Source organism: Armigeres subalbatus, unplaced genomic scaffold, assembly GCF_024139115.2.
Source record: "Armigeres subalbatus isolate Guangzhou_Male unplaced genomic scaffold, GZ_Asu_2 Contig561, whole genome shotgun sequence".
NCBI classification, from domain to species: domain Eukaryota; kingdom Metazoa; phylum Arthropoda; class Insecta; order Diptera; family Culicidae; genus Armigeres; species Armigeres subalbatus.
In genome coordinates, this window is record NW_026943327.1 from 268,478 (window position 1) to 286,035 (window position 17,558).

Consider the following 17,558-nt stretch of genomic DNA (forward strand, 5'->3'; position numbering starts at 1 on the left):
CATGCGAATGCATCTAGACGGCGTGCATCATGACCACGATGCTTTCAATAGTTGTTCATAGAAATTCAAAAATGTTTTCAGGCTGGATACAACTACGGAGATTTTCATGACGATTTTGAAGCTTTGCGAGGTATTATTTTCAGATGAATTCAAGAAAGATTACAATTAATTTTTCATTTACTGTAAATTAGGAACTTTATGTTTGATTAGAGAACATCGTTGACTAGGGAATATATGTTTGCACCCGTCTTTGAAATGGGGTCATAAGTTTGAGTCCCATGTTTCCTCCAACACATTTTATCAAGCTCTTTTAGTGGAATGTCTTTACCTGTTATGGGACCACGTTGCGGTGGAATTTAATGGAATAGTACAAAACTCGACTCATGACAGGTGACCATTTTTAGATTTCTTTAGATTTATTTTTCAATCAACCAATGTATGCTTTATCGCAGCACAGGTTGAGAAGCATTTGAATCATTTTATTCTTAGCCCATTATTCACAATTTCGTGAAATTATCAAACTCTTATTTCAAATCATTTTTTGACATCTTCTAATACACTTCACTAATGTTTGGTATTAACATTGATTTTAATCGAAAGCTAGATGGAAAAGGTTCCAAGTTGGAAACGAATTAAACGCAAATGTATATTCACAACCGAAATTAATGTCTAGCATTGTCAATTGTTTCCTCAAAATGTACAAAAGGAGGACATTTCAGCTCAAAAGGAGGACATCCGATTTTTATCGAAAAAGGAGGACATGTCCTCCTTTAGGATACCATATGGTCACCCTACATCAAATCGACTTCTTTTTCTTGCTGTTCGCTTATTTTTTTTGCGGAGAGCCTACTCATTCGCTCAGATCTGATTTTGTACAAAGTACACAAACATTTCAAAAGGTAGCAAACTCTATATATTTCCACAAAATATTAACGTCCTTTTCAATGCCTGTACAGCGCACAGATTATAGTGATACGCATAAACAACCTCAAACATGCATCTGAGATTGATTTGTTGTGCATCCTTCTCCTAATTACTCAATTTCCTACATGCATTTTACATGAATGTAAAATTATGATGCAGTTGACTACCTTCTCAAATGTTCGTCCAGATTCAATGGATTGTTTACATGACCATATGATCGGTCTTCTCTCTGTGTACATGAAAAGTGATGCCGTTTTAGCATTACATTATTATTTTAGCATTACATTACATTATCAACACTTGAATTATGAAAAAATAAATAACCTGCGTTGCTTATGAATGCTTGCGTTTTTACAGTTCTAGCTCACATCTAATATTTAGTGTCAATTGCTTGATGTTTACGTACATATTCGAGAAAACAAGCATAACATATAGAACAAATCAACACGCAACACTGAACGATGATTTTCGAGTATCTGCAAAATATAAGAGAGCGTGAGAGTAAATCGACGGTTTCCCCTCCTGGAAAAATATTTTTTCAACTTTGCAATATTTTCTGCAAAAGGCAGTTTTTTCAAATAATATTACGAAATTCATCCAAATGAAGCATCCCACGGATGTATTGAAGTCACCACTATATGTTGATGTAGTTTTAAAACAAGAGTGCTTCCCCGATTCAGCTGGGGAATGCATTTTCTCCTCATTGGGCGGATTTCTTCCTGGGGGTGGTACAAGCACGTGGCTGTTTTCTTGTCAATGACTGGATTACGGTAATTTGGGCCTTAAGTTATTTGTTCCACATAAGCTACCACCATTTACATTGATGATGCCACGAAAAGACTCGAATATGAAAGAAAAAGAGCAAACCAACGTTTAGCGGCAATCGAAGTGAGCGAAAAATTGTCATCACCAGGGTTTCGACTTTTCGTTTCAATGAGACCAAAGCAAGCGTTTTTCGGGCCAAGGGAAAATCTTTTTTCGTTGTTTATTTTGAGGATCATCTTTCACCCATCTATCTTTCTCCAGAATTAGCCTGGGAAGATAAACGAAAATCTTGCCTATTAGTTGAAAATCTTTTTTCGTTTCCTCACTTTTACCTCTCACTCACTTTTCGCGAGAATTATCGCAGAACAATTACAAAATTGTATGGCCGCACCGGGATTCGAACCCAGAATAGTAACAATAATAGCTGTGGGGATGCGCTTCCTCTAGCCACACCACCACGCTATCTGTATGAAAGCGCTATGCTGTTTGGTCCACATAAGCTACTACCATTTGCAATTATGGTGCCACGAAAAGACTCGAATATAAAGGAAAAAGAGCAAACCAACGTTTGGCGGCAATCGAAGTGAGCGAAAAATGGTTATCACTCTCCAGGCTGTTTTTCTTTCCCGAAAAGCGATTTCTCCCCGAAAATTTTCGTGAGGAAGCATCCTGTGCTCCTGAGATTGAGTGAGCATTACGAACCCTGGTTATCACTATCCAGGCTGTTTTTCTTTCCCGACAAGCGATTTCTCCCCGAAAACTTTCGTGAGGGAAAATCATGTGCTCCTGAGATTGAGTGAGCATTATGAACCCTGGGCAGCACACACTAGCTCGATGGACACTCGCCTGTGCTGTGGTGCGGTCGAAGCGAACCACGCTATTGTTGGTGTTCTCGCCGCACACAACACTGCAACTGGGTGGATGGATGGCGGCAGGAAGGCAGCGTCTGTGTTGGTGGAGACGCACGATGGATGATGACTGTCGGCGTGGGACGATGATGCCTGCGCCTGCGATGGACGCCGAATAAACTGCAAAGTTTTGCGTAGTTGCAAAACCAACGAAATGGCTACTTAACTGCTACAGCTAAGCACCATTTCCACTCAAACACTATGCTTCAAAACACTTTCGGAAAAAACCGCTACCTGTACTTCAGAAAAAAACCGAATGAGAAGTAGACCGTACGCGGACTTACAACCGTCTCGCACGGATGCTCGACGTGGAATGAGTCCGAAACGGTTATTAGGTCGAAAATGGTTTGGCTGAAAATGGTTTGGCCGAAAGTAATACACAGCCGTACGGGATATTTTGCTAAACTGGTGATTTAGCCGAAAAAGTTGTTTGCCATGGCCGTACATATACTACGCAAGCACTTATTGGGGGAAGGGTGGTCTGTTGTTTTCCTACGCACCATATAAATAAAAAAAACATTTGTATACAAAAATATTATATGGGGGAGGGGGCTCGAAAAACGCAATAAAATAGCTTACGTAATATGTGTACGACCCCCTAACAGATCAAAAAGACCAGTTCAGCCGAATTACACTTTCGGCCGAATGTCCATTTTGGCCAGATGACCCAGTTTAACAGAATAACAACCGATTCGACCAAAGGCCAAACGATATTCTCGGCCAGATGAGCTATTCGGCAAACCGATTTTTTTGGCTGAAGGAAATGCTCGACCAAATGACATTTTCGGCCCAAAAACTTTGTGCTTCGGCCAAACTGTTTGGTCGGTTAAATGACATATTCGGCCTTTGGGTCTTATTGCTTTCTGCCGAAGGATATTTCTCCGTTCAAACATTTTATTTTAACGAGAAATTCTTTGGATTCCACCGGGAAAATTCCCATTTGATTTTTCCATTTTCCATTTCTGTCTTAATTTTTACGGAGAGCTTTTCGAAACTCCAAGTTGTAGTGTAGATTTTGTGTAGATTTTCATTTAATTAGCTATGATGGAGAGATGAAGAGAGGAATTGCATTCAATCTTCGGAATTTCCACGGAAATTTCTGCTGACTTCTGCAAATTTGAATCGGCGGGGAAAATTTAAAACGGCGGCGCACTTCCATCGAAGCAAGTTCTTAGAGCGGGATCAATTCCCCTGAGTATTTGAAAATTCTATTTCTGACAGAGACTCAAAAAATTTAATGTGTATCAATAGCAACGACAATTAACAGACTGTCGCTCATCAGTAAAGTTCAATCATATGTTTCTTTTTTGCATTTAATATATCGGAAATGAGAAAAGGGGATCAAGTCTCGCCTATCGTTCCAAAATTTGGAATAATCTTCTCTATTCGTGAGACTACCCTTGCATCAATCATACCATTACCGTTAATCGTTCTTTGTATACACTTCCAACACCTCTGGTATCGATGCCCATCTCATTTTGCACTTGCGCTTTGTTATTAGTACCTTTAACAATCTGATCAAATCGATTGACTGTTGTACCGGCTTCCATAAGTATGACTGCAGTATCGGAACAGAAGAGCAGTCATAACAAGAGCACGCAACCATGCAACAACTCCTACGTATCATCCAAGCTGTTATTGTGTATGCTATCAGTGCGTTCTACGCGGTTCTGTTTGTGCTCCATACAGGACTCGAGTTCCTTGCGAATCCCTACGACTGGACAACAAGAAAGCGATCTTTGTCTCCCGCCGTACTGGACGACCCTGCTTTCGGAAGACACAAATATGCTGATGTTAACGTGAGTAAATAAACTGTCAAAGGAATGTTATCACATTGAAAGATCTATCTTCTAGGGCTACAAGCTGCATTATGTCGAGGATGGAAATCCTGAAAAACCGCTGATGCTGTTTCTTCATGGATTTCCTGAGTTTTGGTTTAGTTGGCGTCATCAGATGAAGGAATTTTCGAAGGATTATCGAGTGGTAGCACTAGATTTGCGAGGGTATGGGAGATCAAGTGCACCGAATGATCGTGCTGCCTATAAGTTGGATTTGCTGGTTGAAGATGTGAGGAGTTTTGTTGTTATGATGGGTTATGAAAAAGTGATTTTAGTTGGACATGATTGGGGAGCAATCATTGGTTTTCAGTTTGTGCAAAAACACATGGAAATGGTAGATCGGTACATCATGATGGGAGCACCATCGTTAGACGTTTTCAGAAGACTGTTGGCCACCAGTTGGTGCCAATTTCTGATGTCTTGGTATGCATTTTTCTTTTTGATGCCGTGGTTGCCGGAGTTTTATATCAGAGCGAGAGATTTCCATTATATCGAGAAAAATATGGGGGAATTTTTGACGAGTTCGGAACTGGAGGCCTACAAATACACATTTTCGAACAGTGGGTCATTGACGAGAGCGATCGATTACTACAGAGAGAACTTTAGTTTTCTTAGGAAAGAGGAAAAATTGCCAAAAATTGAAAAGTATGCTCCAGGTTTGTATTTGATGGCAGATGACGATAAATTTATAACTATGCAGAGTGGGCAACTGTTGATGCGAAGTATACCTCAATTAAGATGCAGAGTTGTGCCTGGGTCCGGACATTACGTGCAACAGAATCATCCAGTACTCGTTAACAAGATGATCCGCGATTTCCTTGTTTTGTGAAATGGTTTTTTTTTCCTACTAGCTCTAAGAGTTTATTAGCAAGAATAAAATCTATGTAAGTGCAGTCAACAAAGAAAACTTAGTTTAAATTAATCTAACGCTAGTCCTCGCTCATATGGCGTGTCAGTTGGTCATGTTCACGAATGGCTTCCCGCGTTTGAAGTGATCGTTGCCGCCACATTCGGGCCGCTCGTAGCAAACTTTGTGAATCATCGCCTGCGCCTTCTGTCGATACGGTTGGTTGGTTTTGCATACCGATAACGCCTAGCTCTAAATCAACGTGCTTTTGTGGAAGGCGATCAGGAAAATCTTTTGAATAGGATGAATCAGAGCTACTCATACTGGAGCAGGACGTAGATTCACCCCAAACCGTTCGGTGTCTTCGGGTTCGACGGGCTTTTGTTACAATTGTTCCGCAAATCGGTTCACCTGAAGTCAGTTGACTCTTTATTCTAGTAGCGTCTGATTGATTAAAAAGAGGTAACAAAATAGAATTCTTCAGTCTTGGTGTGGTTCATTGCTTGTGATGGGAATTAATTACCAGCCGATGCGGGTCGAGCATCATCTAACAGCTCCACAGTGACGGTTCGTTCTTGATGGCTTGTTGCGGGTCGAAGTTGACGTTCGTTCCAAGCTCCGTCGCCAGCTCCCCGAACATCCCAGCGACCTCGACGTTCGTCATCATTACTCGATGAGCTTGACCTGTACTCGGAACTGGACATGTCGGAATTTTCCTCTCGCGCAACTTCGGAGAATGGAATCTCGTTCAGACAGCGAAGCTGTGGGATATTTTCTTTCAACATGTGACGAAACGATGGGTTTTCCGAAACGAAATTCTCGCGAAGGTCCAACACTTCCAAATTTTCACAAAGTGCGAGAAATGTGCAGCTGCCGAGATCCGTTATACGATTGCTGAAAGTATAAATTAAACGTTTTTTAGGTTTGCAAGACTAGTAGATGGTATCTACCTAATTCCAATCCAACCAACCGCCATTGGGTTTCTAGAATTTGAATTAAATTATATTTTTTGTTATAGATGAAATCCCAACAAATATTTAAAAAAAATTAAGTAAGAGATGATAAATTCTATTGGAATCCTTAAATTTTACTCCAAAACGAACAAGAAATCTGGTTGGTAATACATAATTAAAAAATAAACTTGAGCTAATCACATAAGTCTTTATAGATGCAAAAATAATAACACCCTCAGATATAATGGAACGTGCATTGCCTCCTGTGTAAATAAAAAAAAAAAAGAAAATCTATAAAAGTTCAAGCCCATATGCATTTTTGAATATGAAAAAAAAATACTCGAAATAGGGGAAATAGAAAAAGAAATAGATCATATCCTAAATTTCTATTTCATTCAGTTTTTATAGCTTTAAAATGATCGCCGAAGTTGATTACAGCTTGGTACTAGTGTGATGCATCTGTCCCAAGTTAAGATATCTAACAATAAATCAACTTACCCCTTCAAGCTGATCTTCTTGATCATGGTCAAGTTGGTACACGGTCCTACTTCCTCAATCGTATTATAGTCAGCCACCAGTTCCTCCAACGTTTCCAACCCACTGGTGCCATCCAAATTTTTCAAACTGCACCGACTCACGTTCAGGTAAACAAGCGACGTCATATCGCAACCCAAATCCCTCAAGGTCGTTACAATACTGCCCTCCAATGTAAGCCCCCGCAAATTCGGTATGAAGAACGGAATTCTTTGCAGGCTGGTCATGTGAGATATTACCTTGAGCTTGATTTCGGACACTCGATGCAATTCACTGGTCCCGGCTGCTTGGCGCTATGGATGGATTTACAAAATGAATTATTCATTCGTCAACATACCTGACCTGGGACCATATTCTTACCAGAAGATCTTCAATTGTTGGTTCCGCTGGGATTACTATCGGATAGTACCTTGTCGGTGCCGGAATAAAAGATCGTTCGAATGGAACGTGTGGAATCATAGCGCGAATGCCATTTCGCGAATTGCGATTATTATTCATCAAATTTCTGATGGCTACAAATTGGTTTTCGCGGTCATTTGCGTTGTTTCTGCGCTCGTCGACGGCCCCCACGAGGGAGTGCTCCTGGGAAACCGGCTCCGACGAAGAACTCGAAGATGGCCTATCGTATGCCGGAATTTGCTGCTCGGGCATACTTGCACTAAAATGGCACGTAGGTGATAATGAAATTCAGCGAATCAATTATCTTCACCAAACTTGACTTTATTTTTTCTGGAACCAAAAGAAATTCAACAAACTACGTCAGTTGTCCGGGCAACCCAAATGCGACCTGTGCCAAGTTACAAGTTGTGTGCTGTTGTGTGCGGTTCAATTGGTTCAGTTCAGTACCCTGCTCGTTGAAAGGGATGACCACGTTGAAAACGTAACAGAAAGGAAATTTTCCGCACGTGGACTATGAAATTGGGTATTGTTATCAAGCTTATGGATGAACCATATCGCGGTTCGATAGGTATTTGTTGAAAATAAAAATTGATTGAATTGATTCGGCTTCAAGTATGTGTCCTTGAAAACATTTTTGATTATTATTCCATACCAATTGTTTCAATGCTTATATATTAAGACTGGGCTAGTTGGATAGGTACTATCGAAATCGAGATCTGTTTCTAATCTGCTGATCAGATTATTTCACCATATTACGATCTCAAGATTAAGCATATTGTTTTCGTTTGTTATTGTTTGTTCTTTTGTTTTCGAGTAATGCCGATCATCCAGCGCTGGCTGATATGGTCTGATTTATTAAACATTACATACATACGAATTAATCCGATAAACAGTTTGGTAATTAGATATTATACGAAATGAAATGTCCATGCGAAATGTTTAGGAATTTCCACGGGAATTATTCGGATTATCCACGGGAAATGCTTTGAATTTTTCACGGGAAACTTTTTGGAAGCTCTATGGGAAATTATTCGGGATTTCCACGAGGAAATTTTGCAATTTCACGGGGAATTATTTTGAAGTTTTACATAAAATCCTCCTGAGTTTATATTATTAATATTATTTATTCAGACATAGGCCGAAGTGGCCTGTACGGTATATAAGAGTCTGCTCCATTCGGCTCGGTCCGTCACCAACCACGCAGTTTACGGAGGACTCGATAATGCCCCTGAAACTAGAACGACGCACATCACTCGATCCATCGTCGCTTGTCAGTTTATCCGGAAATCCGTGTTCGTGCAATTGCTGCCATAGCTGATTCCGATAGATTGTATCATATGCGGCTTTGAAGTCGATGAATAGATGATGTGTGGGCACGTTGTATTCGCGGCATTTCTGCAGTACTTGGCGAGTGGCGAACACCTGGTCCGACACTTGCAAAAAAGTTTGGATATTTTCTCCACTTACTTGCAAAAATGGAAAATTTCCCCGGATGCTTCCAAAACTCAGCTTATAATTTTCCCACATAAGCCGAGACAAACTTCAAAATTAAATACACGATGTTTAAATTATGTATTTCTCAATGAAGCTTTTTCCATAAAATTTGCTTCATGGCTTACCATTATTTTTTGCCTTTTACAGTTATCATATGGCTTACCATTTTATTTTGCCATTTATTCTATGTGTTCGATAGCTAGACTGGTTCCCTTGGGTTAAACTCAGAAAATCGCCAAACACAGTTCTTGCTGACGGAATCACTGCCCACAGCTTGTAAATGATAAGCTTGTCACCGATTATCGCGGCTTTCGATACCGTACAGTGAAAACACAAACGTGGATATAGCAAACACTGCACTTTAATCAAAAAACTACTTATTTATTAGATTAACTATCTTATCCTATATTACAGTGACGACGTGACTCACCGGATAACTCCCCGGAATGTTGTCCTCTTTTATTACGACCAAACTGCCCACAGTGACATCCACAGGTGGTTGCCACCATTTGGTGCGAGCCTGAAGTTGAGTAAGGTATTCAGACCTCCACCTTTTCCAAAAATCTTGTAGTCTGCGCTGTGTGGCTTCAAGATCCTTGAGTTTTCCAACAGGAATATGCAACAATTCCTCATCTGGTAAAGCTTGCAAGGCCGATCCTACTAGAAAATGACCAGGGGTTAAGGGTTGCAGGTCCCCGGGATCGTCGGAGAGCTGAGTTAATGGCCTGGAATTCAAGCAGCACTCCACTTGAGCGAGGAGCGTAACCATATCCTCGTAAGTAACTACCGTGTCTCCAAGCACCCGTAACAGATGCACCTTTGCTGCTCGTACCCCCACCAAAGTGGGGTTCGCCGGGTGGAATGAAGTGCCACACCATGCCATCATCAGTGCAATCTTTCGCTACAGCATCGTGATGCTCCTTGGACCTCAACCTTTTGATCAGCTCCTTCATTTGGTTCTTGGCCCCAACAAAGTTGGTGCCATTATCCGAATATAAATTGGAGCACCTCCCACGACGCGAGACAAACCTCCTTAAAGCCTGGATAAATCGCCCGTCGACATGTCCGTCACTAGTTCTAAATGAACCGCCTTGGTCGAAAAACACACGAAAACTGATACATATGCCTTGACTGCTCGCTGTCGATGACCCATTCGAACGAACACTGGACCGAAGTAGTCCACTCCCGAAGATGCGAACGGTCTATTTGGGGTGACTCGAGGGACTGGCACCTCCGTCATAAACTGCCGAATAGCCTTTAGTTTCGTGCGATAACATCGCACACACTGATGATAAATCGTTCTTGCCAAATTTCGTCCACCGAAAGGCCAATATCGTAGACGAATAGTACCCAACATCAGCTGTGGTCCAGCGTGTAAAAGACGATGATGATAATAACACATCAGCAGAGTGGTGAACACATGTCGAGCAGGTAGTACAATTGGATGAGTTGTATAATCTGGCTCTTGGGCTTGACCCATTCGTCCACCAACTCGTAGCATCCCATTGTTTGCCAGGATTGGATGATACCAGCGTAGGGGAGACGGTCGTGGGACTCTTGCTCCCTTAGTTAGGTCGATTGTTGGACTCGAAGTATGACGATATTTTCCGCCTGTTGCAGCTCTTCCGTCGAAATGAAACTAGATGACCTCCGAGAACCAGATTTTGCTTGAAGATTGTGTAAATAACGTCGTATATATGTAGTTGTTTGGATCAAAGTAGTGAAACTGGAAAATCGTGCCACATATTTCGTGATGAAAATCTAATTTTCTTTTGTGGATACCACAAACGCAGCTCGCCTGCGTTCTTCTTCATGTTCTCCGAAAGTGAATTGTTGTTGCATTGGCCAATTCTCCAAAGCTGTACTTAGCCAATAAGGCCCTTCCCACCATAGTTGATTGCTTATAACTTCTTCCGGCCAGATTTCTTGGGATATGAGGTCGGCTGGATTTTGTCCGCCAGGTACGTGTCGCCAGTTGCAGCTTTCCGTCATTGCTTGCACTTTACACACACGGTTGGCGACAAATGTTGCCCATGTCGCCGGAGGTGCTAGCAGCCAACGCAAGACGGTAGTTGAATCTACCCAAAAAAATGATTCTCCGCTGAAGCGAATCGAAGCTTTGATTTTTTGGTGCAGCTCCGCAGCTAGTAGGGCACCACATAACTCCAATCTTGGGATTGATTGGGTTTCTACGTCTTCGCTTCGTAAGTAGGCACAGGCTACAAATGCTTTTTCTCAGGCACCTGAAAAAAAAAATGCAGTTGGGTATTCACCGGTTTTGCTACTATGACCAATCTTTCTATTCGCAGTTTGTTCAAAATGGGAAGCTGCCGATGAAAACGAATCCATTTTTCTGCTACCTTCACAGGAAGTTGAAAAACATCCCATGCTAATTGGTGGTTGTTTTCATCTTGTAAGCGCCACAGAAGCTGCATTGTAAGTTTGGCCTTTGTTATAACCGCTCCGATGAGTCAAAAAGAGTTGCGATTTCGGACAAAACCTTTCGTTTAGTTAATATCGCATCCTCCGTCAATGGAGAGATTCGGAAACTGAACCGCAAAACATCCGTGTTAGGCATCCATACCAAACCAAGCGTCTTCACCGTTGAATTCCATCGATTGTTTGGATTGAACGATTTTCTACAGCTAGATCCTCTAGGACTGTCTCAGAGTTGGAAGCGAACTTTCGTAGGACAAATCCTCCCTTCCTCAATAACTCCTCCAGTTCAATTCTAAGCTTCTTCGCAACGATCGGTTCATCTGCTCCTGTTATAGCGTCGTCCATATAGAAGTCTTCTTTTATAGCCTTCGACGCTAGTGGGAAGTTTTCCTCCTCATCCGTAGCCAGTTGAACCAAAGTCCTTGTGGCTAAGAAAGGCGCTGGTTTCGTGCCATATGTAACGGTACGAAGCTCATAGGTAGATAATGGTTCGTCTGCACGCGACCTCCACAAAATAGACTGGAAACGGCAATTCTCGGGGCAGACTTGTATCTGCCGAAACATTTTTTCTATGTCGGCCACTAGCATGATCTGACGAGTTCGGCTTCGCAGTATTATAGACCTCAAATCATCCTGAATTACAGGACCTGCGAGCAACCCATCGTTGAGGGACAGTCCTGAGGTTGTTTGAGCCGAGGCGTCAAAAACAACCCTCACCTTTGTGGTTGTACTATCCTCCTTCACAACAGGATGATGTGGGAGGTAGCACCGACTTTCTGTTATTTCCGTTCTTGATACCAGTTGCATATGACCCAGGGCCTCGTACTCTTCCAGGAAAGCGCAGTATGCCTCACGTAATTTGTCATCCCTGCCCAAACGCTTCTCCAGTTGCATAAACCTCCTTTCTGCAAGCGACCTGGAACTTCCTAATCTGGCTAACATCTCATCGTTTTTTGGTAAAGACACCGTGTACCGCCCAGAATCATTTCGTTTTACAGTTTTGGAAAAAAGGTCTTCGCATTTCGTTTCCTCGGATGAATACGTGTTTTCCAGTCCAATTTCTTCGCATTTCCAGAATCGTTCAAGTACTTCGTCGAGCCGACTAGAAACCGCTACCTTGCAAAGGACCGATTGAATAGGTCCGCTCACCGGATATCTGCCCGTCACCACCCATCCAAAGGCGGAATCGATCAACGATGGCAAATTGTCACCCAACCGAATACGACGTTCAGATAAGAATGACTCTGCCCCCAGCAGAAGATCAATTCGTTTCCCTTGCTAAAAGTCTGGATCTGCCAATTGGACCCCTTTTGGAATATTCTAGTAAGTGTAAGTGTCGATCACCTAACATACATTTCCATTTGCTGACTGAAGCTCGTCAATCGAGATTGTACTAAGACAGTAATTTTTCCTTGTACCTTGGATGCCACCCCTTGGATACCGATGACCTCTATCGAGCTACCATCTTCCTTAACCGAAAGCTTTTTCCTCAGCTGCTTACTAATTAAGTTGCATTCCGCTGCACTATCCAACAATGCCCTAGCATGTATCTTATGGCCTCGATCATCTTCCATCACCACAACAGCAAATACCTTCTACGATTGAATTTCAAATTTATTATGAAATAAGAAATACATTTTACTTTATCTATCAATTTAATCAAAAAATGCGAATGATTTATTCAGGCTCACTTTATTCCCCACAGTAGCAAATATATTAAGTGTCTATATCCAATTATAAACAGAAAATCAAAACTTTGTCTTGAGAACAAACTTTTGATTTACAATTTTTTTTAGGCCAGCCAAGTTGTATGCTGTGCCAATATGGACTAGTTGCTGCAATACCAGAAAGAAGGCACTTCAGAGAATTCAAAATAAAATTTTGAAAATGATTCTGAAGTTGCCTCCGTGGTGGTACAGTGCCAATGAACTTCATATAGAATTTCTAATATTGAGACATTGCAACAAATGTCCAACAAAATAATTTCCAATTTTAGACAAAAATCGTTGCAGTCTTCTATTGCAACGATTAGCTCCTGTACCCTTAGTATAAATTAGGTTAAGTTTAGTTTAAGTTGAAAACATTGTAATTCCTACGTGGTTCAATTCAACCAGAGGAAAAATCCTAATTGACAGAGGCAATTGAAATGTATTAATAATAACTAAAAATGTCGAGTCGAGTCAAGTACGAGACACTGAAGACGACCACACAGTTGTGGTCGAAATAGGTATCTGCAAAGATATCGAAATAATTGGTGAAATTAAATGGAGTTACTTAACTCGTCTTAGACGAAAGAGCTTAACATATTTTTTCCAACTAAAAATGTAACATAGCAAATAAGGATGATAGTGTTAAGAAAACACGGAACACCTAGTCTAAGGGACGAATGCCTGTATTAGATAATTAGCAAATAAAATTAGTTAAAAAAAAGCATGGCGAGGAATGGTGAAGATGTACCTAAAGCTGACAAGGCAATGCATGACGAAGAACTTTCGCTCTTAATATCATAGAGGCGTAACTACATTGATCGATTTCTCTTCGGCGAAGTAATCTCTTTAACACTGTAGTAGTGTAGTGAATAGCAATTCTTTACCGTGCATTTAATGGTTTGGCATCTTCAAGACTGATTACATCTATAGAGGTGAGCCAGCCAAGGGCTGAAAACCTCTTTAATAAAGACGATAATAATAACAATAATAACTGATTACATCTTGTACCGAATCAAATAAAAAATCACGATTGTAGCTTTTGAAACAGTTGAGTTATAAACGGAATATAAAATCGATGGAAAAAAGATCGATCAATACAGTTACGCCCTTGTGATTCCCGTGAAAGCTTCTACAAACAGAAGAGGGGTGCACCCGATGGGAAATCCTTTATCACCGTTTTTGTGTGAATTTGGAGGACAACCCACAGGGACAATGAGTACTATCCGACATATGGTGGAGATACGTCGACGACAATTTCGGCATCATCAACCGGGAGGATCTACCCAGAATTTTGGAATTTTGGACTCCGCAAATGCTCCGATTGAATAGAGTTCGCCGACGTACCAAAGTGACTATCTACAAAACGCTTATTAGACCGGTAGTTCTCTACGAACAGAGAACTGGACGTGGAGGACCAACGCGCACGGGAAGTTTTGAAAGGAAATGCGTACCATGGCAGATGGCGGCCGGTACGTGGAGGAGGCGAATGAACCATGAGTTGCATCAGCTGTTGGGAGAGCCATTGGTATTCTATTTGACACTTCCGCTTACATTTTATCGATGGTTTAGCGATGATGGGAATCGAGCCCAAGCCCATACGCTTATGAGGTGAACGTGTGACCGGCTACGCCTTTATTTGTACTTTTTTTATGAGCAATTTGCCATAAAATATTGCACTTGCACGATAAAGGCACTAACACCGGAAGGAGGGTAAATCAGGGACTTTTTATAAGTCATATTTAACCATTATAGACACACGTTTTGGAACTAAGCAAAAAATTGAAATGTCGAACTTTTACAAGAAGGCCTGCGCAGCGAGCAATGTGGGACGATCAGATCGAAGATGATTTGCAATTTTGCAATCTCCATAACAGTAGACTGCGTGGTTGGCGGAGACGTGGTTGCCTCTGTGGGTCAAACGGAACGAAGACGACTTTTACGACGACGTGTGTATATTGGGTAGGGAGGGGCAAGATGGGTCGCCTAGGGCATTTATTTTACCTTTTTAATTTATTTTTACTTTTTCATAACTTGTATGCCAAGGGTATGAGATAACGAAAATTCCACTTTCAATATCTTTTAGGGTCATTAAAGAAAAAGTCTATTTTTCTGTCAATAATAAAAAGTCGGAGTTAGATGAATTAAACAGCGGGGCAAAATGGTTGGGTTGTTTTTGTTCACAATATCAAATCACACACAGATAGCCAATGATTTAATGGCATAAAAAAATCCATGTTTTGATGAAAATTTTTTATTACATTTAAAAAAAAGTCTGCAATTTCAGTTTCTTCATAAGAAACATAGATGAAAAATACTTTAACTAGCCAAATTCTACCCATTTTGGTTTATTCTTAAATCGAGCGACAATAGAGTGAAACCAAATTATTCTTCTTACAAAGGCATAACCTGTGCATTGAAATGAATACGATTCTTTTTATAGAAGGCCTGGATAACCATAGTGATTTAATATTTGATTATTTAAGTAATAAGTACCGAAATATTTCCTCTATTTTTCCTGACTTACTGATTTCCCGTAAGAGATAAGAACAAAACGTGTGTATATAATATTTTGATATTTTTTATTCTGTGGCCAGCGAGTTTGGAGCAAGATCGATGGTGGAACATTATGAGTTTGTGTCACAAAAAGCAAAGTTGACAAACAAATATGTCAACTTTTTCTATACGTCAGATTCAAATCTGGTTTAAAATGGTTATTTCTATTATTTTTTCTTCTATTTATTGAACGGCTACTCAGTCCTACAATTTTCACAACGATTTTATTATTTACCCGACGTTTCGACACGGGAATTGTGTCTTTTTCAAAGGGAAAATATTTCTGTTGTTTGTCGTCGTATGTATGTAACAACAGAAATATTTTCCCCTTGAAAAAGACACAATTCCCGTGTCGAAACGTCGGGTAAATAATAAACTCGTTGTGAAAATTGTAAGACTGAGTAGCCGTTCAATAAATAGAATTAAACATACAGTCGATCCATCACCGGTAAATTATTTTTTCTCTTATTTCGACCATATGTTCGAAAGTCTTTCTAGTGATCATCAAGTATTTTTTACATTAATGGTGTTCGATTACTGAATGAAAATGAGTTAAATAATATATTTAGTCTTAACCAGTTGAGCCAGCCACTGGCTGAAAATCTCGGAAATAGAGACAAAACAAATTTAGTCTTTGAAATAAGCGCATTGATAGGGGTCCTGTTTCCCTACCTGTTAAGAAAAAAAGTATAAGCCTAGTAAAAGCAATAAAAGTAACAATCATTTTGTTCAATATTTGAAACTTATTGCAATTAAGACAAGATTAAAATTATAAAATGTATAGAAATTACAAAAGAAAACAACAAAGTGCATATAAGAGATAGAAACAAACTGAAGAATACACTCTGATGCCTATTTTTAGGCATGCTTAGGCATACATACTTTACTCTAAGTTTTTTAGCCAAGCAGTACTTCGGTTTTTAAATTGGGAAAAAAATCTAAATGACACTATACTGGTAAAGAAAGACGTAAGTCCTACGTCAAAACAATGTATCTGCGCACTTATTAACAAAATTTATGTAACAATGAACTTTGGAAAATTACTTCAGAATATTGAGAGTCACATTTAATAGCAACCAAAAATGAGATAGTTGCCACAAATAAAACACGAAAAATCTACTTTGATATTTTCAGACATTCGGTCACCGTGTTATGGAGTTATGGGGTCTCCAATAGCCTTGCGAGCAAAAGCGTAGGATTGCCAATCCGGAGATGGCGAGTTCGATTCTCGGTCCGGTCTAGGATGTTTTCGGGTTGGGAACTTTCTCGACACCCTGGGCATAGTGTATCCATTGCACTTGCCACACATGATACATACTCAACTCATGCAATGGCGGGCATTGAAAGCTTTCAATTAATAACTGAGGAAATGCTAATAGAATACTAAGTTGAAAAGCAGGCCAAGTTCCAGTTGGAATGTAGAGCCATTGAAGAAGAAGAAGAAGAAGTTATGGAGTGATACTGTGCACATGCTATTTGTATTGCAAAGGTAATTTGTTAGTCTCCGAGAGCGTAAAAAATGATTACAAAAGATGTCATTTCACTAAAATTCTTATAATAAATAAAATAAACATTGATTCATGCGTAAGCTCGCACACTTCATCGTTTTAGAAATGATCATAACGAAGTGGAATTTTTGATCACCCACCAAAAACATTGATGTGTGTATTCAGTGATCAATTTATTGATGTTGTGAGAAATAGTCATCAAATCATTTCTATAGCCACTGGACGCGCATGAATAGACAACCACTGACAAAGATACGAGCCTATTTTGTTTTGTTTGCGTTTCTATGGTGACGTACAGTCTAGAACATCGCATGCTTGTTCAGAATCTATGCTATCGTCCAATGTGCACACGTGCAGGCAAAACAAGTTTTGTATTAGATACATGGAACAAAACTATCATACCAATTTAATATTTTTCGATTTTCGCCAAATCATCGTCTGAATCTTACTGTGTTCACTGTAATCACAAATTCGTTTATCTGAGGGGGCTCATTGTTTGCGCCGCTCAGATCCCCGATGCATCATGCTTATCGCTTGCACGCTACATTCGCCGGTCGGGTCGGGTGGTGCTAATTTCTATCCATTGCGTCAGTGTTGTGTATGATATTTCACCACCCTTAGCATCAATTACACTTTAGGCTGATTCATTTTTTGAAGGCAAGCTCTTTATTTTTTATTTTTATTTTT

At 40.3% G+C, this 17,558-nt stretch overlaps 3 protein-coding genes across 3 annotated transcripts; 1 reads left to right on the top strand and 2 right to left on the bottom strand.

Moving 5' to 3' along the window:
• Nucleotides 1–3,971: 3,971 nt before the first annotated feature.
• LOC134204407 (epoxide hydrolase 4-like) lies at nucleotides 3,972–5,342 on the top strand. The gene is made up of 2 exons (XM_062679228.1): nucleotides 3,972–4,396; nucleotides 4,452–5,342. The coding sequence occupies exons 1-2, from the start codon at nucleotides 4,202–4,204 to the stop codon at nucleotides 5,262–5,264; spliced, it is 1,008 nt and encodes a 335-aa protein (XP_062535212.1). The 5' UTR covers nucleotides 3,972–4,201; the 3' UTR covers nucleotides 5,265–5,342.
• LOC134204406 (uncharacterized) lies at nucleotides 5,261–7,696 on the bottom strand. Its single transcript, XM_062679227.1, has 4 exons — nucleotides 7,130–7,696; nucleotides 6,734–7,062; nucleotides 5,806–6,176; nucleotides 5,261–5,726 (listed from the first exon to the last, which is right to left on the bottom strand). The coding sequence occupies exons 1-4, from the start codon at nucleotides 7,418–7,420 to the stop codon at nucleotides 5,365–5,367; spliced, it is 1,353 nt and encodes a 450-aa protein (XP_062535211.1). The 5' UTR covers nucleotides 7,421–7,696; the 3' UTR covers nucleotides 5,261–5,364.
• A 3,564-nt stretch (nucleotides 7,697–11,260) lies between these two features.
• On the bottom strand, nucleotides 11,261–11,995 carry LOC134204396 (uncharacterized). The gene has a single exon (XM_062679213.1). It carries the CDS (start codon nucleotides 11,993–11,995, stop codon nucleotides 11,261–11,263), a length of 735 nt encoding a protein of 244 aa, XP_062535197.1.
• Between the last annotated feature and the right edge of the window lie 5,563 nt (nucleotides 11,996–17,558).